General features: G+C 38.7%; 1 protein-coding gene across 10 annotated transcripts in view; it reads right to left on the minus strand.

Moving 5' to 3' along the window:
* The window catches only part of USP15 (ubiquitin specific peptidase 15), a 134,946-nt gene extending 124,891 nt beyond the window's left edge, over nucleotides 1–10,055 (minus strand). For 2 of the 10 annotated variants that reach the window (XR_009736453.1, XR_009736454.1), the window contains exon 1: nucleotides 9,406–9,871. Coding sequence is in view for 5 of the 10 variants with exons in the window: in XM_061416619.1 (XP_061272603.1) it covers nucleotides 9,406–9,494 (89 nt within the window). In the remaining 5 variants the exon portion in view is untranslated. Of the gene's footprint in view, nucleotides 1–9,405 lie in introns of all 10 variants that reach the window. The other 8 variants (XR_009736455.1, XR_009736456.1, XR_009736452.1 and 5 more) reach the window with 7 other exon arrangements.
* Nucleotides 10,056–25,361: the final 15,306 nt, after the last annotated feature.

The raw sequence follows: 25,361 nt of genomic DNA on the forward strand, positions 1-25,361 counted from the left end.
GGGAAAAGAGTATGTCAAGGCTGTGTACTGCTTATTTAACTTAAATGCAGAGTACATCATGTGAAATGCCAGCTGGATGAAGCACAAGCTGGAATCAAGAATGCTGGGAGAAATATCAATAACCTCAGATATGCAGATGACACCACCCTAATGGCAAGAAAGCTAAGAGGAACTAACGAGCCTCTTGATGAAGGTGAAAGAGGAGACTGAAAAATCTGGCTTAAATTCAACATTTGAAAAACGAAGATCATGGCATCTGGTCCCACTTCATGGCAAATAGATGGGGATAAAATGGAAACAGTGACAGACTTTATTTTCTTGCACTCCAAAATCACTGTGTATGGTGACTGCAGCCGTGAAATTAAAACATGTCTGTTTCTTGGAAGAAAAGCTGTGACAAATGTAGACAGTGTATTAAAAAGCAGACATCACTCTGTTGACAAAGGTCTGTCTAGTTAAAGCTATGGTTTTTCCAGTAGTCATGAACTGATGTGAGAGTTGGACCATAAAGAAAGCTGAGTGGTGAAGAATTGATGCTTTCGAACTGTGGTGCTGGAGAAGACTCTTGAGAGTCCCTTGGACAGCAAAGAGATCACACCAGTCAATCCTAAAGGAAATCAATCCTGACTATACACTGGAAGGAGTGATGCTCCAATACTTTGGCCACCTGAGGAGAAGAGCCGACTCAGAAAAGACCCTGATGCTAAGAAAGACTGAAGGTGGGAGGAGAAGCAGACAAGAGAGGATCAGATGGTTGGATGGCATCACAGATTCAATGGACATGAGTTTGAGCAAACTCCAAGAGACAGTGAAGGACAGGGAAGCCTAATGTGCCACAGTCCATGGGGTGGGCAAAGAGTCAGACACAACCGAGTGACTGAACAACAATGATGAGAATTCTTAGGATTTACTCTAACAACTTTCACATATAATATTCAGCACCGTTAATTATATTACAAAGGAATATTGTTTTTGTTGTTTAATCACTAAGTCATGCCCAACTCTTTTGCAACCCCATGGACTACAGTTGGTCAGACTCCTCTGTCCATGGGGTTTCCTGCAGTGGGTTGTCATTTCCTTCTCCTTCACCACTGAGTCACCAGGGAAGTCCCACAATGGAGTATTACTCAGCCATAAAGAAGAATGAAATCTTGCCAGGTGCAACAACATGAATGGCCATGGAGAATATTATGCTAAGTGAAATAAGTCAGACAGATAAATATGTATGATTTCACACATATATGGAATCTAAAAGACAAACATAAGAAAGCAGAAATAGTCATAGATACAGAAAACAAACAGGTGGTTGCTAGAGAAAAGCAAGGTAGGCAGAGGAGAGAAGTAGGTAAGTGAGATTAAGAGGCACAAACTTGCAGTTGCAAAATAAATGAGTCCCAAGCAGGAAATGTACAATGTGGGAAATAGAATCAGTTATCATGTAATACCTTCGTATGGTGACGCATAGTAACTAGACTTATCCTGGTGATCCTTTTGAAATGTATAGAAATAGCAAATCACTATGTTCTGTAACAGGAAGTAACAGTGTTATAGGAGAACCAACCAACCAAACTCATAAAAAATTAGATCAGATTTGTGGTTACCAGAGGCAAGGGCATGGGGGAGGAGGACTTGTAAGAAGGCAGTCAAAAGATACAAACTTACAGTTAGAAGATAAGTACTAGGGAGGTAATGTACAACATGATAAATGTAATTATCACCCTTAATCTTTTTTTTACTACAGGAACGTGATGCTCTTTTCACTCAAGCAAAGAATTTTTTCTCTAATGCTCCCCAGTTTTGATTTCACTGGCTAAGTGAAATAAGTCAGACAGAGAAAGACAAATATCATATATTACTTTTATGTGGAATCTTAAAAAAATGATACAAATGAACTTATTTACAAAACAGAGACTCATAGACACAGAAAATAAACTTTTGGTTACCAAAGGGGAAAGTGGAGATGGGGGGATTAATTAGGAGTTTGGGATTAAAATATACACACTACTATATATAAAATACATAACCCACAAGGACCTACTGTATAGCATAAGGACCCATATTCAATATCCTGTAATAGCCTCCAATGGAAAAATCTAAAAAATATGTATCTATATCTGAATCACCTTGCTGTACACCTGAAACACAACATTGTAAATCAACTATATTTCAGTTTTAAAAGCAAAAACTGGCTCTCTAAAACTTAGATTAGCCTGGTCTCAGAGACACTTTGGACTTGCTTGTGAGAGAGCCTTTGGTGCCTTTCACTAAAAAGTCTTTTCTAAGGCCACGTCTGCTAAATCATTTTCCTGAATTACGAGGAATTATCACACTAATACCTGGACCTTCTCAAAGCTAAAGGGAGAGTGGAAGAGACAGGATTCTTAGTATTCCTCCTCGTAAAGAAGAAAAAGTAGTCACTACCCTCCTTTTCTTTTTGGAGAACTATAAGAAAACCGAGTGGAATCTTACTGCAGGAGCAGTATTCTAGGCAGAACCAAATATAGGTTAACCCTACAGAGGTTTTCTGCCTTATATTAGAATCTGAGCTTTTTCTTTTTGAGGAGCTGTTCTTGATCGTTCCCTCAGATACATCACTTTAATCTGCATTCAAAACTGAGGTCACTTACTACCAATCAGTCTCACTCTACGTTTCTTTGGTAGTGGCTTCTGTGTACAACGGATGGTGACGCTAAACGGAACTACATTTCCCTTTCTAAAGAATAGATGGAGAAAGAATCTGAAAAAACAACTTCAAAGGAATAAATATAAGATACAGAGTGTGAATTACAGTGGTAACTAAGGAAATGAAAATAAGAGGCACAAACCAAACTGACATTACTCAGGGAGGAAAAAAACCCAGCAACTGCAGACAAATTCTATATGGAGACTAAGAAGAAACAGTTCAATGGTTTATGAAATACTGTTTGAATTACACTTGAGTAGTGACACCACAAAACATTTTAATACTAAAAAGATACTAATAGGATTTAGTATTTTAATCATTATAAACCAGGTATGTAAGTAATATTTTAAAAACCAGCTCTTAAACCCTCAAACATCTATAAAATGAGGTAAATAAAACTCTTGCTTTAATAGCTGCACAAGTATAAAGCATTTAGGATAGTGGCTAGAAGAGAGTAAGCATTCAATACATGCTCACTAGTGGTGGTATTATTACCTGTGAACCACATGCAAACCAACTGATTTCTCTCAACTCAGATTTCTCATCTACAAGAACCGAATATACACTTATTTTGAGAATCCAACCAGATGTGCACAAACACCTTCACCAGTAATTCTCAACTTTCCCTTTATCTCCCTGCCAATATAGTTGATGGTTTCAATTCACTTTTATCAATAATCATAGTTTTTCAGTGAAGTTAATTCTCACAGTGAGGAAAAGAAAAATCACTCTAAACTCTTGTCCAACTTAATGGACATGAGTTTGAACAAAATCCCGGAGACGGTGAAGGACACAAAAACCTGGCGTGCTGCAGTCCATGGGGTCACAAAGAGTTGGACACGACTGAGTGACCGAACATCACGTAATAAAACAAATATATCTAATGACTAATAATACGGGAAAACGCATTTTATCAGCAGTGATACTACATGGACTGTCAGTTTTCAGATGTTAAAGAGGTATCAATATGGTTATGTACCTTTCACTGTCTTAAGTGTGCTTTGACTTTGAAAATTCACAAGAAGTTGGTAATCATGGAACGTAAAATATCAAACTTTCACATTTGCATTTTCTGGGCTATTTCTATGGATTCTTAATGGGAAAAAAAAAGACATTTATTTGTGATTTATACTTTTAAAATATGGGTAAAGTACTAAAACAAAATATCCTACTCTTACTACAAGCTCTTACTATCTGCTCGATATGCCGTTTCTGTAAAACTATACGTTGGTAATCATGGAACGTAAAATATCAAACTTTCACATCTGCATTTTCTGGGCTATTTCTATGGATTCTTAATGGGAAAAAAAAAAGACATTTATTTGTGATTTATACTTTTAAAATATGGGTAAAGTACTAAAACAAAATATCCTACTCCTACTACAAGCTCTTACTATCTGCTCGATATGCTGTTTCTGTAAAACTATACGTAAAGGGGGCCATATGGCTTCTAACAATCGCTTATGATTACTAATAAACAAAATCCCAAATCTAAACAATACATGAGCCCAATTGCTTTTGTTTAAATGTACTTTTGGACTGAAATAATATTTGTTCTACATATTCAGTTAATAACCTACTAATCCTTAAACATATTTTTTTTTCCCAAAAGCAGTATAAGATTTTCCATCATATCAAAACTAAACAGTCACAAGAAACAAGTGTGGGATAAAATGGTAGAATTCTCTTCCTAAATATAAATTAGATTCCATTTAAAGAGAAAAGAATGTCCATTTAAAAAAACAAGTGGAACACTTTAAAATGCATCTTTAAAAGGCTGCTGCTGCTGCTGCTACTAAGTCGCTTCAGTTGTGTCCGACTCTGTGCGACCCCATAGACAGCAGCCCACCAGGCTCCCCATCCCTGGGATTTTCCAAGCAAGAACACTGGAGTGGGTTGCCATTTGCTTCTCCAATGCAGGAAAGTGAAAAGTGAAAGTGAAGTCGCTCAGTCGTGTCCAACTCTTTGCGACCCCATGGACTGCAGCCTACCAGGCCCCTCCATCCATGGGATTTTCCAGGCAAGAGTACTGCAGTGGGGTGCCATCGCCTTCTCCATTTAAAAGGCAGTGTAGCACAATAACTTTAAGGCCTGATTTAAAAGCCCCAAACTACTTGGGTCCAAATCTCAGATGTATCACTGTGTGAACACTTCTTCAAGCCTATCTGGGGAAACTCCTATTCTGGCCAGTGCGCACTGGCACACATTCACATTCTGGTACCCTAGAATAGTAGTAATGAGGGACTAAGTGATTCAGCAACACCTAGCACAGTGCCTTTTTAATGTAATATCATAGGTCATAGCCTGACAATTCTTTTCTCATCATACTTACATCCAAGCAAGATTAGTAACAGTTATGAAATTATTTTCTAAAACATCTATTTAATACTTTGTATGTGCTAATGAAAAAAGGTGGTATGATTTAGGAAAAAATAAAATCTGAATGTCACTAAGTAGATGCTAAAGCTCTGGATATGCTTGGCCAAATGGGGTACATTAAATCTTGGCTTCACTAACAACTTACAAGTGATTTTAAAAATTATGAAAAGGATTAAATAAGGAAAAGCTACTTTTCTCAATTTTAAGCAATTAAAATGTGAAAAATATGCTTTAACGTCCCTACTTCTGTTATGTTCATCAATTGACCAGCACTAAAAAAGTTTTGCTTTCTGGTTTCATTTGATGCAAATGATATAACATATATCCTATTTTAGAGGTAAACACTTTGATACAACTAAAGCTAACAGTAAGAGTAATATAAAAACTTCTTGGCAAGCACACACTAAACAATTTGGAGTTCATATTGATTAATAGTTTCCATTTCCATTATTAACTGATGGCCTGATTTAAGATTATTTTGTTAGTGTGAATCAAAGTTGCAAAAACATAAAGGACTACATAAAATAAAGATTTCTAAGTAAAACAGTAGGAAAGGAAAGCTCTAAAATGGAAATTAATGCCTCCTCTATCAAAAAAACTTGATTGGTCCAATTCCTCTGCAGTTTGAGACAAAAACATCACACATGGCTATATGAGTACATTTTTAAATGACTATAAATGAAAGTTACCTTAAATCTACTAATTTTATTAGAGTTTATACAAAAATGACATGCAAGATTTAATCTGTAAAGTAAGCTTTGAACATACTTGAACATAAAAATTAGTGGAAATGATTGGTAGATACATAACATTTAATATAATGAGGGAATACAGCAGTGATTTTGGTGACTTATAATCATCTATCTATTTACTTACAATAAATCTATTTTAAAAGAAATCACCTAAGAGAGTACATAACCCACAACATGTATTTGTATATTTCTATACTTACTTATTTAACTATCATTCCCTTCAATAGGTTCTTCCATCCCTGATAATACGTAATGCAATGTACTTTAAACAAATTTTCCTTTTATCTTATTAGAAGAGACTACCATGTACCTAAAAATTAAGTTGTCTTTCATTCATCCTAGGCCAAACAGTTCTAGTTCCTTTACTCTTTTTCTACACTTTCTAAATTCTAATAGTGTTGTTCATAGTTTTCTGAATCTCTCCATGAAGCTAAACACAGATGAGGAAACAGCATAAAAGATCACGCCTTCTAACACAGACAGCTGTTACTTTTATACCCAACCTTTTTAAGAAGTGTATCTCTTTTACATCAATTTTGACATTTTTCTCACTACAAAATTCAATACCAAACATATCATAAGCTTTGTTACTCATCTCAGACACGTGTAGCTTATTTTCATCTCTAGAAAGTTAGTTTCCAGATAAAACTCATCTACTATTTACAAATAAACAGAAATTCTAGTATCCACATAGAAGCAAATCTGTATCCTTGGCCAGGTGTTAGCATTAATTACCAGAGTAGTAGGAGACAGTCCTTATCTGCAAAGTGCTCACAACCTAATTAATGATCTTTACTTATTTGAATGTATTTGACTATAACATGAAACGTTAGTATTAAAATTTCAAGAATAAACTCATGGTAAATCTATCATTTTTTCTTAACAGTCCAATCAGTCTTTTCAAGATGGTAATATACATATGCCAAGACAATGTTCCATTTGCATATGGCCCATTTCAGCTACTAAAAAACAAGCAGAATTTGCCCAAACACCCATAAATGACTAATCCAAGGCTTTTTAAAGACTTTAAAAAGAGAAATAACTGTTTAACAAGTTTTGCTGCTGCTAAGTCGCTTTAGTCGTGTCCAACCCTCAGCGACCCCATGGACTGCAGCCTTCCAGGCTCCTCCGTCCATGGGATTTTCCAGGCAAGAGTACTGGAGTGGGGTGCCATTGCCTTCTCCGTAACAAGTTTTAATGAGTACCAAAAACATGAACCCAAGCTACAACTAAACCATTAAATATCTTTACCAATTCTGTACTCACGAACACATTATCAAATTCATACTTAACAAATTATTCTCCTTAAAATTCTGAATCAAACTTTTGCTAATTCCTTTTTTGATAGGTTTCACTTGCTAATTCCAAGTAAACTGGCTCACATATAAACCAAATTAGTTTCTGGAGCATCCCAGTACCATCTTTTCCTGCATTTTTTTCCTGTAAATGAGAGGGGAAATCAATTGTGAGGATAAAAATTTGCACATTCTGCTGTTAATTAAATGTCTGAGCCTCAGTTTTAAGATGGAAGCACTAAAATGACTCAAATTTATGAACTTCCTGTATTTACTCTTATAAATATCAACAAATCTTTAAAATGATTTACAGTAACTTTGTCAAAAATAAAAATGCTAAACTTTAATGGTCACAATATCCATACTGCTTTGATCATCCTTTATGGTTAACACCACCAATTATTACTCAGTATATCAAAACCACAACAACATTAACAAGGAGTAATATACATATAAGTAATATCTATATATTAAATTAAATAGCATCACCAACTCAATGAACATGAGTTAGAGCAAATTCAAGGAGACAGTAAAGGACAGGGAAGCCTGCAGCATTACAGTCCATGGGGTCACAAAGAGTCAGACACAACTTAATGACTGAACATCAACAAATATATTAAATTGTAGATTTGTATTTCATGAAAATCCACATTTACCTTAGTATAAGGTGGTATTAGGAAAGGTAAATTAAGAATGTTAAAATGTTCTTTAACAGGAAAAAGCAAAGATTGATTTCATCTTTAACAATTCACAGGAAAAGGTAAACAAAAATGTCCTAGGAAATATCCAATTTCCCCACAATAATAAACATCATAGGAACACTCCGTTATGAGCAAAAATGATTATTAAACCATATTTTTTTTGCTGCAATCCAACAAGTATATGTTTACACTCTCAGGGATTTTTAATCATATAAAACTTACAGTGTAGCCTAACAAAATAAGAAAAAGTACCAAGACTTAGACCAAAGTATTTAAATTCAAGTCCCAAGTCTGCCATCTACTAGCTTACTTGACAGTGATTCTAGCTTACTTGACAATGATTCTAGCTTACTTGACAATGATTCTAATACCACAGCATTTTAACAGAAATGGTGGTAATAAGAAGGTAACTAAAATTTAATGTTATCTCAAGGCAGAAAATCTTGTAGACTATTTCACTGAATCAGGATAAACCCCTAAATGAAATCATTCTGTCCATTTCGTAGATGAAATCATTGAGATGCAATTTAAATTAACTCTCCTCAAAGTCACACTGCAAGCTAAGTGGTGGAAAGGCTAACCTGAGTCTAAATCTTACCCTCCTTCCACTAAGCCATAATGAGGAAATGAAAAAACATGCTGCATATTATACACGACGATAGAAAAGTGAAAATAACTTTTATTATAATAAAGAGGCACATGATCCTTCCTAATGAAACAGAGCACTTTCGGTTACATATTCACATACTTAAGTTATTTTGAATACCACTTGATATGGCCCACAAATATTAAAATCTACAAATACTTCCTTCGATATTTTAAGTATATCCTTTGGTATTTTATAAGTTTGAATGTTAGCAAGTGACTGAAGCTTCAAGTGGACTTATCTACTTCTTGCAGGCCTACGTTATCCTTCCAGTAAGAGGGAAGGGCTGCACTTCTAAGAGAAACGCTGCCGGCGTCTATCAAGCCTCCACTAAAGCACAAGACCACGTGGTACCACTCAGAAGCCTAAGGTTCAGTACTCCTCTCCCTCCTTTTGACAAGGAACTAGGAACTAGGTTCCTTTCTCTTAAGTGGCGCCCTGACACATGCCACCTGTGTAGTACGAACCGCAAACATCCTGCAGCCGGCCTCCCGGAAGAATACGAGAATCTGAATAGGGGAACTTGGATGCCGACAATGTAGGGAAAGGAAATGACTAAAGAAGTGAAGCGGGTGAGATCGTGATCAGCCGCGAGACCAGGACCTGTCAAACATTAAGAGACTCATACCGAACGAGAGTAACCTATCGTTCGGGAAGGCCTGAAGTGGGAGCGGCACAACCAGAGGAAGAAGGACGAGGAGAACCGCACGAGCCGCCGCCGCCGCTCCCCGCAAGCCTTTCAGCATGCCTCGACGAGCCATGAACTGTGGCCCTCATTTCGGGTCCAATCTTTGCCCCAACCTTGCGGAAGCGGCCAAAATCCTGCTTCCTGAGGCGGCCGCCGCCGGACCTGCCCGCACCTGTCACCAGCGAGACACCAGCCAGCAGTTCCCACCGAGTTCCCCACCACCCTCGGGCAACCGCAGCCACTTCAACCTCTTTCCCTCACCAGGTGTCCCCTTTCCGGAGCGAGGTTTTGAGCAGCGTCGCGATGTCAGAACGCTGGATGTCCAGATCTGCCGCTCCGCCTTCCGCCATCTTCTTCCACTAGCGGTAGCGGAGGCGGCAGCGACGGCGGCGGCACGCCCCAGAGCATTGTGGGAATGGCGTCCCGCGGCCCCTCCCAGTCGGCAGGTCGAAACCAAAAGAGACGAAAGGGTGGGGGGGTGCGCCTCCGGACCGGCGTTGGCCCCGGGCGGAGTGAGTGCGCCGCCGTGGTCGGCTGCCTCGCATCGGCCCCTGCCCGTCCAGCAGCTCGCCTCGGCCTCCTACGACCCGGGAACGCCTGGTTTTAACTCTCGACTGTGGGGCCTGGATCCTGTCTCACTTGAGCGGTGCCACCGCCCTGTCCATCCTGCCTTCTGCCTTCCCCTCCGTCTTTCCCACAGACGCCTGAAAACCCTTATTTGCGCATTCACTCACGCTTGAGGGCGGGGCGGGGCGAGGGGGCGTGGGGACGGCTGAAATATGGCAGAAAATTTTTAACAGGTCTGTGACTCAAGTCTTTCCGTTGCGAGTCCCAGAACCTAAACTCGGTGAAGATTGGACCAAACCTAGCAACCCGAAACCCAACGCTTAGCCGCAGTGCTCTTTCTGGGTTCTTTCTTGCGATCCTACTCCTGCTGTAGGTGGAGACCTTTTATAGGCTCTTTGTGACGCCTCCCCAGGCACACCCAGATAGCTAAGCTGCAGTGAAAAACACGTTCCAGTTCCTCGGTGAACAAGGTGTAAAATATGTATCGAATAGTGCCAGGTACTAAAATAAAGGAGCGAAAACAGGCGAGAAACCCATTCTCCTAGACACTATGAAGTTACATATTCCTAGCCACACCTTCCCATGGTGTGTGCACCTGAAAGTAGGTAGTACTAGCTATTATTTGAAGCCGATTATGTTAAAAATGGGAAAATCGAGTCTCAAAAATCAAATGCCAAGGTCACACAGTAAGTGGAGAGGCAAGTTTATAATCCAGCTTCACATGCACACTGGCTCGCTGTCCAGTATAGTACACTAATTACCACTCCTTACGAAAGCCTAAACTAACATAGAAACTAGGCTGCACTAATTCATTTAAAACAAACAAAAAACAACACCTTTGTACACCTAGTGGCTAGCGCTTTGTACATCTAGTGCTGCCTAACATAAGAATGACCTAAATATGTGTTTAAGAAATAAATTGTGGCAAAACTGCGTAAGTAATTCCGAGCATGAAGATGTCCAGCGATTTGACTGTAAGATAACATGATGTGAAAAGTCTAGAAGGTGGATAAGAATTCCAGCATGATCTCTCTTGTGTACTAGTTTTCAGCCCCTATGGAATGCGGAAAATGGGTGTAATATAAGTGTTGAACCCTTCCAAGTCAGGGTAGTATAATTTGTGTGTATCAGCATTAGGATTGCTTATTTTCTTTGAAATAATACTGTTTTGTATTCTTGTATCATCCTTGATTTGAAAGTCTGAAAACAGCTTCCAGTTCCTGCTATTTCTTATACTATTTGATTTTTGACGTTAAAAATTAGTTTAACCATGAGTACTATCAAAGGGTTAAGTTTCCCTCCTTTCCCACCTAAACTCTGAAAGAGAACTAAGTAATTTTTCAGAAAGGCCTATGGATATGGGAAGAATAATGGAATCATATGAACGAACATGAATTCAAACCTCATGTTCACGCCTCAACCTCTAGCTGCAAAGTATTTAGCTATAGTTTAATCATCAAATTGAGAAAGATAATACGTGTGTTAAAGAATTTTTATGAAGATTAAGAAAAACAATGTATGTGTATTACCTGGGACACAGTAGCCAATCAATAAATGCTAATGTTCTCTATTGATGGGATTATTTGTAACAGTGTATTAATTGTATCTCAATAAAGTTGTTGGGAAAAAGAAGTTACAGGTTTTGAAGGCAAAGATCCTCTCCATCATTTTATAAACACAACAACTGAGAAGTGAGGCCTCATGCATACCCTGCTATCCAGCTTGTTTTTTTTTTTTTTCAAAGACAGGGCATTTCTGATATGTTGAACTCTGTATCCATGCAACAAAATGAAATAACATTTTATTCGTTTGCATCATGTTCAAGGCATTGAGTTAACTGGATATAGATGTGTAAGTTCAATGTCAATTTGAATTATGTCAGATTGATGAAGTCATTTTGTACACATAACTAGTTGCCTTCACAGTCAAAAAAGAAAGAAGAGTCACAGTATTTTATTTAACAAGCACTTATACAGTGCCAAATCAGGTTCTAAACACTTTTAAGTGTTATTTTGATTCTCCTAACAATTCTATGAGGCAAGTATTATTACTACTCTCAATAGGTAGATAAGGACTTCCATGGTGGCTCAGACGGTAAAGCGACTACCTACAATGCGGGAGACCACGGTTCAATCCCTGGATCGGGAAGATCTCCTGGAGAAGGAAATGGCAACCCACTCCAGTATTTTTGCCTGGAAAATCCCATGGATGGAGGAGCCTGACTCTTTGGGACCCCATGGACTGTAGCCTACCACGCTCCTCTGTCCATGGGATTTTCCAGGCAAGAGTACTGGAGTGGGTTGCCATTTCCTTCTCCAGAGAATCTTCCCGACCCAGGGATCGAACTTGGATCTCCCTCATCGTAGGCAGACACTTTACTGTCTGAGCCACCAGAGAAGCCTATTAGGCTACAGTCCATGGGGTTGCAAAGAGTCCTACTCAACTGAGTGACTTCGCTCACTCACTCATTAGGTAGATAAGGAATTGAGGCAAGCAGCAGAACCCAGATTTGAAACCAAGCAGTTTAGTTCCAGCATCTAGAAGGTTTGGGTGAATTTTTATTTTTCTACTGGGCTTTACGATCTTGATAATAACAATCAATTGATTGTTATAGTTAGTAAACTTAAATTGCTTAGATTAGCAAGCAGATTTACAAATTTATGGAAATTCTGCTTATCATACTTCTACACTCAGTTATGAAGAGAAATAAGATACTGTTTATAAATACTAAATTGGTTAAGGTTCACTACTGAATATCTTTTTTCTCTAGTGAATAAGTAGATAATTGATGAGAAATGTTACTTTCCTTTGACTCACACAGATAACTGAACCAAGTATTACATTGACTTGTTTGGAATAAGTGTCTTCATTGATGCTTCCCTTAGTTAACTTTATAAAAAATGTACTATTTTCTTGGTGATTGCTATTACCTTCTCAGACTCTGCACCTTTCTTACCTATTAAAAATTTAACCTAGGACTTTGAATAGGGAAAAGGGGTATCTGAGTACTTTAGATTTAAGCTTGATATGAATCAAGTGCACTTTACCTAAAAGCAGGATTCCTTCATCTTCAAATAATTCCCTCTCTACTTACTGATGTTTAAGTGATGTCTTTCAGAAAAGTTATTATATTCAACAACTAAAAGGTAGGACTTCAAATGTCAACAATCTGGAAGAGAGTAAATCTTAAAACTAAGGTGTCAAATGAGTGCTTGATAGACCTCAGATGGACCAGAGAAAGAAGAAAAAGAACTGCATCTTTAGGTAGAGTTGAATGCAAGAAAGTACAAAGAATTCAGAGGAACTTTGAATATTTAACAAGTTTGTTTGGTGTTGGCTACATGAGCCTAAGGAAAATCTGCTAGAATCAGCACATTCCATAAAGGAACAATGATTGATGACCTAGCTGTCTTTATTTCTCAGCTCTTCCTATCTCAGGGTCTTCAGGAACCACTGCTTCACTTTTTCCTTCTTCCTTGTCCTTCATCTACAGTTATTCCTTTTGATAACTCCCCACTCCCCCATGCCTGTTCAACTCTCTAAACCCTTCATTCATTTATCTTTTGTAACTTTATAACTCCATTTTCCCCTTTACTAGCTCTCGGAACAGCTAAAAGGCAGTGGAAAGGAGGGGGAGTAGTGCAAACACCAAAACAGCATGTAGTAATATGCTTAATCTGTTAATGATATTTTGAAACTTGAGATATGAACAAAAATTGTAAGTGCTACGATGCAGTTTTTAAAACTTAAAAAACCCACAGTCTTCTTATTTCCGATAAATGTTATGTTCTGATAAAGAGAAAGAAAAAGTAGTGAAATGAATACAGTGTCTTACACAAAGGGCCAGTGTACTTGGATTTTGACTCTGGCTCGGTGCCACTAACTAGCTTGGTCACCTTGGCCAAGTTATTTAATCTCTGTGAACATTGTTTTTTTTTTTTCCATAAAAAATAAGGTGATTAGACTCTTCTGGGGCTGAAACTCAAATGCTTGCAAGGGTTCGATAATAGCTAATGTAAATGAGTGAAGCAAAACTGTTGTTAAGACAGTGAGGAGTTGTGGGAACTCTAATGAAAGATATGCCCTAACTAAAGTTATTTAAATTAAAAAAAAAAAAAGAGAACAAACAAAATTATACCTTCTATCCTAAAGGATCTAGAAAGTTTAATTTTAACCTGGGTGTGAAGTCTGCCAATGGATTATTTGGAGCTGCTACTTTAAATTCTCTGTTTTGGAAGCATAACCAAAATGCTGTGAAAGCTGACACTACTCTGGAGGTTGATGTCAATCTATGGTAGATACTAAATGATTAGAGAACTAAACTGAGTTAACAAACAAATCAAATATTCTCATAGATCTAGAATTATAGCAAAAAAAATTAAGAGAGTATATTCTGTTGGTCCTAGATATTTCAAAATGAAATGTATAGTGCAAAACTTTTCCAAGAAAAGAGTTCGGTTATCCTATCCAACAGAGTGGCTGGTGGTGGTTTAGTCATTAAAGTTGTTTGCAAGTCTTTGTGACCCCATGACGGTAGCCTGCCAGGATCCTCTGTTCATGGTATTTCCCAGGCAAGAGTACTGGAGTGGGTTGCAATTTCGTTTCTCCAGGGGATCCTCTGATTGAAGGATCAAACTTGGGTCTCCTGCTTGGCAGGTGGATTCTTTACCGCTGAGCCACCTGGGAAGATATCCAACAAAGAGTGATATAGATTAAATCAAGGTTAATAGGAGGGAAATCTGCCCATTTTATTTTTTCTTTATTTGTTGCTTACATTTATTGACATATTAAAGGTTTAATGTGTTATATTTATAAATAGAATTCAAGGTTCATAAATGACTACTTCAAGAAAAAATAGATACGTTAAACAGCCTCTGAGTCCTTTTCCCAAGCTTCATAATAATAGATGGATTTTAGAAAGCTACATCATTTCAAACATGCTGATCTTTTGTTTTAAAAGACAAGTTAAACAAAATATTGATTTTAACATTATATACTTGATCATTCTTATTTTATATCAGTTTTGTGTAAGAGTTTAAACGTTTTCTTTTATGCCCCTGTATCTTAGAAATCTAAACATCCAAAGTGAGGTAGAGACTTGTGTAACAATTCAGTGATTCTGCAACTATATAAATTCCAGAGAGATTAACTTTGTTTCCTCCCAAGAAAGTATCGAATTATTCAGATTTTCTGTTTGGACACTCCTCTTCATTTTGGCTTAGATAGCAAAAACATTTAAACTGCTGACAAAGAGTTTTAGAACAATATATTTTATAATAGTATGTCTTAAAGAGTACATCTATATTCTGGGAGTGATGTAAACTTTGCCATGAGGCATTTTTTTCATAATGTTGTCTTCCAGGTATGTCTAAGCAATAGGGACACTATGGACCATATGGAAGCTTTAGTCAAGTTAGAAGACATCAACAATGAAGGTAAAACAAGTCAGGTGATTTAATGAAAATATTTACTATTGATTTTTGCTGCTAGCCAGGATGCTTCTCCAGAGAAGGCAATGGCACCCCACTCCAGTACTCTTGCCTGGAAAATCCCATGGACAGAGGAGCCTGGGAGGCTGCAGTCCATGGGGTTGCTAACAGTCGGGCACTACTGAGTGACTTCACTTTCACTTTTCACTTTCCTGCATTGGAGAAGGAAATGGCAACCCACTCCAGTGTTCTTGCCTGGAGAATCCCAGGGACGGCAGGCCCTGGTGGGCTACTGTCTATGGGGTCACACAGAGTCGGACACGACTGAAGTGACTTAGCAGCAGCAGCAGCAGCAGCAGGATGCTTCTCTCTAGGCGTTTTTGAACTGTCATCAGTTGTGCGTTTCTAAAATTATTAGTGGCCTGAGACCACTGTGTAACACACTGAAAGTAATTTGTATATCATGAGGGATTCTTGATATGTACAGGAAATAATGATATACCTCCACATATAACTTGATTTACTTAATGTTTATGGAAATTTAATACAATATAGCTGCTGCTGCTGCTAAGTCACTTCAGTCGTGCCTGACTCTGTGCGACCCCATAGATGGAAGCCCACCAGGCTCCCCCGTCCCTGGGATTTACCAGGGAAGAACACTGGAGTGGGTTGCCATTTCCTTCTGCAAAACATATAGAGGGAAGGTTATATATTTTAGAATTAGAAAGACCTATATTTGAATGCCCCACTCTGCTACTTACCAGCTTTGTGATACTGGAAACTTTTGTTTCCTCATCTGTGAAATGAGAATAATAGACTATAGCATTCAGTCAAAAAGAGCATGAAGTAATGAATGTAAAACTCATCATAGAGCCTAAAGTATAGGAGCAATTCTTATTGACGAGCTACCTATCCCTCTTAGACTGGAGCATCTACTAAATGTCTAAAAAAATTCACTAATATCACAAAGTTGCTATGCAGTAATGTAAACATTTATATTAAAATTAGCAGTATCCCATCTCAAAGAAACCCAATCATTACAGGGGCTAAGATGGATAATATTGAAAGTTCAGCTTTACTCTCAGTCTTTTCTGTGAAGGTGTTCTTAAGAATAAAACAATGTACTTAGAAGCCAATAGTGGAATATACAAAAATAGTTTCATATGCATGGGAATCTCCTCTAATTATACACATAATAGATCAAATACATTTGTTATAGTCATCTTGGCTTCCCTGGTAGCTAAAATGATAAAGGATATGCCCCCTACACGGGAGACCTGGGTTTGATCCCTTGTTGGGAAGATCCCCTGGAGAAGGGCATGGCAATCCACTCCAGTATCTTGCCTGGAGAATTCCAAGGACAGAGGAGCCTGGTGGGCTCCAGTCTATGGAATCACAAAGAGTCAGACAAGACTGAGTGACTAACTCTTTACCTTCACTAGTCATCTTACCTGTGGATTAAGACAGACAACACAGAAGAAAGAATAGTGGCTGGATGTCCACGTCATAATCCTGGTACCTGTGAATATGTTACCATGTGTGGCAACATGGCAGAAGGGACTTGGTCAATTTGATTAAGGTTGAGGACCCTGATCATGAACTCCTTATTACCAAATTCAGACTTAAATTGAAGAAAGTAGGGAAAACCACTAGACCATTCAGGTATGACCTAAATCAAATCCCTTATGATTATACAGTGGAAGTGAGAAATAGATTTAAGAGCCTAGATCTGATAGATAGAGTGCCTGATGAACTATGGATGGAGGGTTATGACTTTGTTCAGGAGACAGGGATCAAGACCATCCCCATGGAAAAGAAATACAAGAAAGCAAAATGGCTGTCTGGGGAGGCCTTACAAATAGCTGTGAAAAGAAGAGAAGCGAAGAGCAAAGGAAAAAAGGAAAGATATAAGCATCTGAATGCAGAGTTCCAAAGAATAGCAAGAAGAGATAAGAAAGCCTTCCTCAACGATCAATACAAAGAAATAGAGGAAAACAACAGAATGGGAAAAACTAGAGATGTCTTCAAGAAAATTAGAGATACCAAGGGAACATTTCATGCAAAGATGGGCTCGATAAAGGACAGAAATGGTATGGACCTAACAGAAGCAGAAGATATTAAGAAGAGATGGCAAGAATACACAGAAGAACTGTACAAAAAGATCTTCACAACCCAGATAATCACGATGATGTGATCACTGACCTAGACCAGACATCCTGGAATGTGAAGTCCAGTGGGCCTTAGAAAGCATCGCTATGAATAAAGCTAGTGGAGGTGATGGAATTCCAGTTGAGTTATTTCAAATCCTGAAAGATGATGCTGTGAAAGTGCTGCACACAATATGCCAGCAAACTTGGAAAACTCAGCAGTGGCCACAGGACTGGAAAAGATCAGTTTTCATTCCAATCCCAAAGAAAGGCAATGGCAAAGAATGCTCAAACTACCGCACAATTGCACTCATCTCACACGCTAGTAAAGTAATGCTCAAAATTCTCCAAGCCAGGCTTCAGCAATACATGAACCGTGAACTTCCTGATGTTCAAGCTGGTTTTAGAAAAGGCAGAGGAACCAGAGATCAAATTGCCAACATCCGCTGGATCATGGAAAAAGCAAGAGAGTTCCAGAAAAACATCTATTTCTGCTTTATTGACTATGCCAAAGCCTTTGACTGTGTGGATCACAATAAACTGTGAAAATTCTGAAAGAGATGGGAGTACCAGACCACCTGATCTGCCTCTTGAGAAATTTGTATGCAGGTCAGGAAGCAACAGTTAGAACTGGACATGGAACAGACTGGTTCCAAATAGGAAAAGGACTACGTCAAGGCTGTATATTGTCACCCTGCTTATTTAACTTCTATGCAGAGTACATCATGAGAAACGCTGGGCTGGAAGAAGCACAAGCTGGAATCAAGATTGCTGGGAGAAATATCAGTAACCTCAGATATGCAGATGACACCACCCTTATGGCAGAAAGTGAAGAGGAACTAAAAAACCTCTTGATGAAAGTGAAAGAGGAGAGTGAAAAAGTTGACTTAAAGCTCAACATTCAGAAAACGAAGATCATGGCATCTAGTCCCATCATTTCATGCGAAATAGATGGGGAAACAGTGGAAACAGTGTCAGACTTTATTTTTTTGGGCTCCAAAATCACTGCAAATGGTGATTGCAGCCATGAAATTAAAAGACACTTACTCCTTGGAAGGAAAGTTATGACTAACCTAGATAGCATATTCAAAAGCAGAGACATTACTTTGCCAACAAAGGTCCGTCTAGTCAAGGCTATGGTTTTTCCAGTGGTCATGTATGGATATGAGAGTTGGACTGTGAAGAAAGCTGAGTGCTGAAGAATTGGTGCTTTTGAACTGTGGTGTTGGAGAAGACTCTTGAGAGTCCCTTGGACTGCAAGGAGATCCAACCAGTCCATTCTGAAGGAGATCAGCCCTGGAATTTCTTTGGAAGGACTGATACTAAAGCTGAAACTCCAGTACTCTGGCCACCTCATGTGAAGAGTTGACTCATTGGAAAAGACCTGATGCTGGGAGGGATTGGGGGCAGGAGGAGAAGGGGACGACAGAGGATGATATGGCTGGATGGCATCACTGACTCGATGGACGTGAGTCTGAGTGAACTCCGGGAGTTGGTGATGGACAGAGAGGCCTGGCGTGCTGCGATTCATGGGGTCGCAAAGAGTCAAACTTGACTGAGCAACTGAACTGAACTGAACTGGGGACCCTGAGGTGGGGAGATTATCTTGCATTATCCAGTTGGACCCAAGCTAATCATGTGAATCCTTAGAACTTGAGAAGCTTTTCTGGCTGTGGTCAGAGGTAGATATGACAATGGAGGAACAGTTTTGAAGAAGGAATAAAGGGACCACAAGCCAAGGAGTGCAGATGGCTCCTAGAGGCTGGAAAAGGCAAAGAAATGAAGCCTCCAGAAAGGAATGCTGCACTGATGGTTTTATTTTAGCTCAGTGAAATCTGTATTCCATTTCTAACCTACAGAAATGTTATATAAAACATGTGTACTGTTTCAAGCCACTAAGTGTGTGGTGACTTGTTATAGTAGCAATAGAAAACTAATACAGATTGGTGGGAAAACAGTCTATCTGGAGGAAATAAAAACAATGCAAAGTGTTTTCAGACCTAAAATTGGCAACTGTAAAAGCACTACACAGATATGTTATATCATGGGTCACATAAGAAATTGGTCTCAATAAGATTTATTCTCTGGACTGCTGGTTCACAAAAGTATGGCAATGAACTGTAAAAGTGACTTCCCTGATAGCTCAGTGGCAAAGAATCTTCCTGCAGTGCAGGAGACTGCCTGTAAAACAGGAGAAGTGGGTTTGATCCCTGGGTCAGGAAGACTCCCTGGAGAAGGAAATGGCAACCCACTCCAGTATTCTTGCCTGGGAAATCCCATGGACAGAGGAGCCTGGCAGGTTACAGTTCATTGGGTTGCAAGAGTCAGACACGATTAAACCACCACCACCGATATAAAAGTGACACAATACAGAAAGTAATAAGCCATACTAAAGTCTTTGATGATTATGATATTATTTTAACTTTTTTTTGCAATGTCGCCAAAATCTTAACATCAAATTTAATAAATATTCATCAAGAATAAGGACCTGAAGCTTGAGAATTATGCTGATTACATTTCCACTGGGTCAGATATAAGCCATGCATAGACGATAGTAGATACAAACAGCTTCTAGACCAGTTGTAATAGATTTAATTATTGTCATACTACACAGGAGAAATGCTGTAAAGACTCACTAACAGAGACTCTGAAACAGTTCAGGGAAGCAAGAGCAACACTTAAGCCAACATCATGTATTACAATCAGAGGAAACAGAGTAGAGATGAATTATGAGGAGCAGAGCTGTAAATACACATGAGCTGGATAATACATATAACTGCTGGCTAAAGTAGATTATAAATTAACACTTTTGGTCAAAACTTGGTTTCCTTCCTTCCTTCTACCCTCCTTCCCTTCCTGCCTACTTGTCTTCCTTCTGATCTTCCAGGGTATTTGATACAGTTGTGGACAATGGTTCCTGGAGAAGTACTTACTGAATGTAATGGCTTTGCAGGCAAGTTAAAACTAAGAATAAAGCCCATGTCCACTGACTACGTAAAGTGGTTAATGGAAAACAGAAGTAGATTAAGGTAAGAAGGAAAGTACCTTGTTTTGAGTAGAGCAAGAGCTGAGTGGTTTTAAGCAATGGCCTTTAGACTCTCTAATCCTCTAACTGCTTTTGAATGGTTCAGGTATTGTAAATGGTGCTATACAGCAAGTTTCTTTTAGCCCTTTCAGAGAAAAATGAATTTCAAGATTTTTTGTCTTGAAGGGGAAGTAAAAGAAATGTGGCAAATTAAAAGACAGTTCCAAACTGTCAGACTTCCAAAATAAAGGAAGTTTTCTCCAAATTCTTCTACTGTTTAACAAGGTTTGCATTTGTAAGCTTTCTCTTTACATATTGCATAAATTAATTCAGAAAACAAATAATAACTTATAAAGATTTGAACATTTTTTTAAAATTTATTTTTAATTGGAGGATAGTTGCTTTATAATGTTGTGTTGGTTTTTGCTGCACAACACTAATTAGCTATAACTATACATATATCTTCTCCTTCTTGAGCCTCCCTCCCCCACATCCCGCCCCTCTAGGTATGAATACTTATTTATTTATTTATTTACTTTTGACCCTGCTGCATGGCTTGCAGGATCTTCATTTCGCCATCCAGGGATCAATCTCATTGTAGAAGCATGTAGTCTTAACCACTCAGTTCAGTTTAGTCGCTCAGTCGTGTCCGACTGTTTGCCACCCCATGAATCTCAGCACGCCAGGCCTCCCTGTCGGTCACCAACTCCCAGAGTTCACTCAAACTCATGTCCATCGAGTCGGTGATGCCATCCAGCCATCTCATCCTCTGTCATCCCCTTCTCCTCCTCCCCCAATCCCTCCCAGTATCAGAATCTTTTCCAATGAGTCAACTCTTCGCATGAGGTGGCCAAAGTATTGGAGTTTCAGCTTTAGCATCAGTCCTTCCAAAGAACACCCAGGACTGATTTCCTTTAGAATGGATGGACTGGTTGGATCTCCTTGCAGTCCAAGGGACTCTCAAGAGTCTTCTCCAACACCACAGTTCAAAAGCATCAATTCTTTGGCACTCAGCCTTCTTCACAGTCCAACTCTCACATCCATACATGACCACTGGAAAAACCATAGCCTTGACAAGACGGACCTTTGTTGTCTTTGCTTTTGAGTATGCTATCTAGGTTGATCATAACTTTCCTTCCAAGGAGTAAGCGTCTTTTAATTTCATGGCTGCAATCACCATTTGCAGTGATTTTGGAGCCCAAAAAAATAAAGTCTGACACTATTTCCACTGTTTCCCCATCTATTTCCCATGAAGTGATGGGACCAGATGCCATGATCTAATCATCAGATCGTTTTCTGAATGTTGAGCTTTAAGCCTACCTTTTCACTCTCCTCTTTCACTTTCATCAAGAGGTTTTTTAGTTCCTCTTCACTTTCTGCCATAAGGGTGGTGTCATCTGCATATCTGAGGTTATTGATATTTCTCCCAGCAATCTTGATTCCAGCTTGTGCTTCTTCCAGCCCAGCGTTTCTCATGATGTACTCTGCATAGAAGTTAAATAAGCAGGGTGACAATATACAGCCTTGACGTAGTCCTTTTCCTATTTGGAACCAGTCTGTTGTTCCATGTCCAATTCTAACTATTGCTTCCTGACCTGTATATAGGTTTCTCAAGAGGCAGGTCAGGCGGTCTGGTATTCCCATCTCTTTCAGAATTTTCCACAGTTTATTGTGATCCACACAGTCAAAGGCTTTGGCGTAGTCAATAAAGCAAAAATAGATGTTATTCTGGAACCACTAGACCACCAGAAAAATCCCATGAATACTTTTTTTTCAAGTCTGAAAGAACTTTAAGTTAAAGAGAGTAAATTAGCTTTTTTTAAATACAGAAAGACTCATCTAAGAGAAATGATAATTCACTGGAAAGGAAATTTTCCCTGACAATGATTTCATTAAGTAATTGCTATCATGATATGGAAGAACATTTATGATGAAATCAACTTAGGAATTAGGTGTTCCTTTATATATAACTGTGGCAGATTCATTTTGATAAAACCAATACAATATTGTAAAGTTAAAATATAAAATAAAATTTAAAAAAACTATAGAAATAGTATTATCTGATTAAGAATTGACTCGGGCACCTCAAATTAAATTTTAGGCCTTCTCCTTCAAAAAGGAGCTCTTAAGGAGCAAGGAATCCAAGAAGAGAATGCAGCTCTTCATCTGAACTTCAGAAAGGGATAATGGAACTCATTTGGAATTTGCTCTTCCTCTCCAACACCAAAAGTATGTTACGTATCCAGTGAACTATTAATGGCTGGAGGATTAAAAAGGAAAAATCAAAAAAAAAAAAAGGAAAAATCATTTCAGCCTCAGGTAGTATTCCTGAAAGTGTGGCCTCTGAATTAGCTATATCACAAAGAAGGTGCATTTAAAAATGTGGATTTTTAGGCCCAACTCCAGATAGAGTGAATCAGAATCTCTTGAAGCCTGCATATTAACAATCTCACAGGTGATTCTTGTGCTCTCCAGAATTTGGGAAGCGGCAGGAGGAGAAGGGGACAACAGAGGATGAGATGGCTGGATGGCATCACTGACTCGATGGACGTGAGTCTTGAGTGAACTCCGGGAGTTGGTGATGGACAGGGAAGCCTGGTGTGCTGCGATTCATGGGGTCGCAAAGAGTCGGACATGACTGAGTGACTGAACTGACTGACTGAGTGCGGTCCACGGGGTTGCTGAGGGTCGGACATGACTGAGCGACTTCACTTTCACTTTTCACTTTGATGCATTGGAGAAGGAAACCCCAACCCACTCCAATATTCTCTGCCTGGTGAATCCCAGGGATGGGGGAGCCTGATGGGCTGCTGTCTATGGGGTCGCACAGAGTCAGATATGACTGAAGTGACTTAGCAGCAGCAGTGTAAAGAGAGAAGTTGGCTTCTGAATTAATTTTATCCAAATACAGGCAATGACCTTGTGATAAGGGCACAGTTTTTTCTAGCTGTAAGGCTGGATTGTCAGTTCTTGATAGAACAATTTCCATCTCTAGCCCTCCAGGAATATTTAGTCTCAGTAAATTAAATAAACAAACCCTAGTATAACTCTCATATACCATAACAGGCATGACTTCTCCTAGGATGTTTTTTCTTCTTAAGAATTATGACAATTTCTTAAATAAAGATGCTGGCTTGTATCAATGGACTGATATTATACTCAATAATTTCTTCTATTTGAGGTCTCTATATTAATCCTTTATAGTCCATTGGGTTTCTTTTTTAGTAGATAAATCATATTTCAGTTAAAACACAATAAACTAAGAATTGTGTATCCAACTGATGATAAATATTTTTAGTAAGTGGGCTTCCCAGATGGCTCAGTGGTGACGAATCTTCCTGCCAATGAAGTAGACACAGGATATGTGAGCTTGAGCCATGGGTTGGGAAAATCCCCTGCAGGAAGAAATGGAAACCCACTCCAGTATTCCTACCTGGGAAATCCCAGGGACAGGGGATCCTGGTGGGCTACAGTCCATGTGTTTGCAAAGAGTCAGACATGACTGAGCAACTGAGCATGTATTTTTAGTAAGCATTGTAAAAGTAATTTATTTTTATGTTAAAAATATAGCCTATACAAATAGATCTAATTTAGATTTGTTAAGCCTGGTTACCAATGGCTAAATATAAATATAATTCAAATATATGCTATGTCATATAGATTTTAAAAATATATTGTATATTATATTTATATATGTGTATATACTTAGATAATGTTTAAGCAGAGGGAATGAAGTACTTGTATAAATAGTGTGCCGTATATTATATATGTGTATACCACATATTTATCTATGATAACTTAAATGTGTGATAATTTGCAGACTGTATGTAAAACCTGTTTGCTTCAGATTTGTAAGGATCATAGTATTCATTACTGCATTTAAAGATCATCACACTAGAAAATCTCATTAAAAATGGAGCCTATTTTGAAAACACTGAAAAGATCTTTTTGTAGGCTGCTATGCAGCCATGAAATTAAAAGACACTTACTCCTTGGAAGAAAAGTTATGACCAACCTAGATAGCATATTGAAAAGCAGAGACATTACTTTGCCAACAAAGGTCCGTCTAGTCAAGGTTATGGTTTTTCCAGTGCTCATGTATGGATGTGAGAGTTGGACTGTGAAGAAAGCTGAGCGCTGAAGAATTGATGCTTTTGAACTGTGGTGTTGGAGAAGACTCTTGAGAGTCCCTTGGACTGCAAGGAGATCCAGCCAGTCCATTCTGAAGGAGATCAGCCCTGGAATTTCTTTGGAAGGAATGATGCTGAAGCTGAAACTCCAGTACTTTACCTCATGTGAAGAGTTGACTCATTGGAAAAGACCTGGTTCTGGGAGGGATTGGGGGCAGGAGGAGAAGGGGACGACAGAGGATGAGATGGCTGGATGGCATCACTGACTCGATGGACGTGAGTCTGAGTGAACTCTGGGAGTTGGTGATGGACAGGGAGGCCTGGCGTGCTGCGATTCATGGGGTCGCAAAGAGTCGGACACGACTGAGCGACTGAACTGACTGGTCATACACAGACTTCTATATATGTAAGAAGAAGGTATGAAATATGTAAAAGTGGCACATTATTGGGTACCTCTCAAATTGGAAAATCAGGAGGTCAGAACTAGGAATTTGATGTATTAAAAGCCCCCTAGATGATTTTATGAAATTAAACAATCCTTTGAGAAATCTCAGTTATATAGAGGAGACCACAACATATGTTAAAAGTGAAAGCATCAGTAATTATTCTTTTTAGTTCCAAACATTCTGCATTTTGTATTGTGGCAGTGAACACCCACCCCTATCCAACCTCACCCTACCCCCAAATGAGTTCTAAATCATTTTTTCTTCCCTGGACCCATGTCTCTTCAATGAGTACAACATGCCTAGGGAGCAGCTTAGGGATGCATGGGACTGAAAACATGGCTTCCTTGAAAAGCACTGAAAGTGCCTATATATTGATTTATACAACTAACTCCTTAGGACTCATATTTTGACAGGTAAGAGATAATACAGTATGAGATTCAAAGGCGTCTTGAATAAGTAAACTTATACAACAC

This window comes from Bos javanicus, chromosome 5 (genome assembly GCF_032452875.1).
Source record: "Bos javanicus breed banteng chromosome 5, ARS-OSU_banteng_1.0, whole genome shotgun sequence".
In the NCBI taxonomy this organism is placed as follows: Eukaryota; Metazoa; Chordata; class Mammalia; order Artiodactyla; family Bovidae; genus Bos; species Bos javanicus.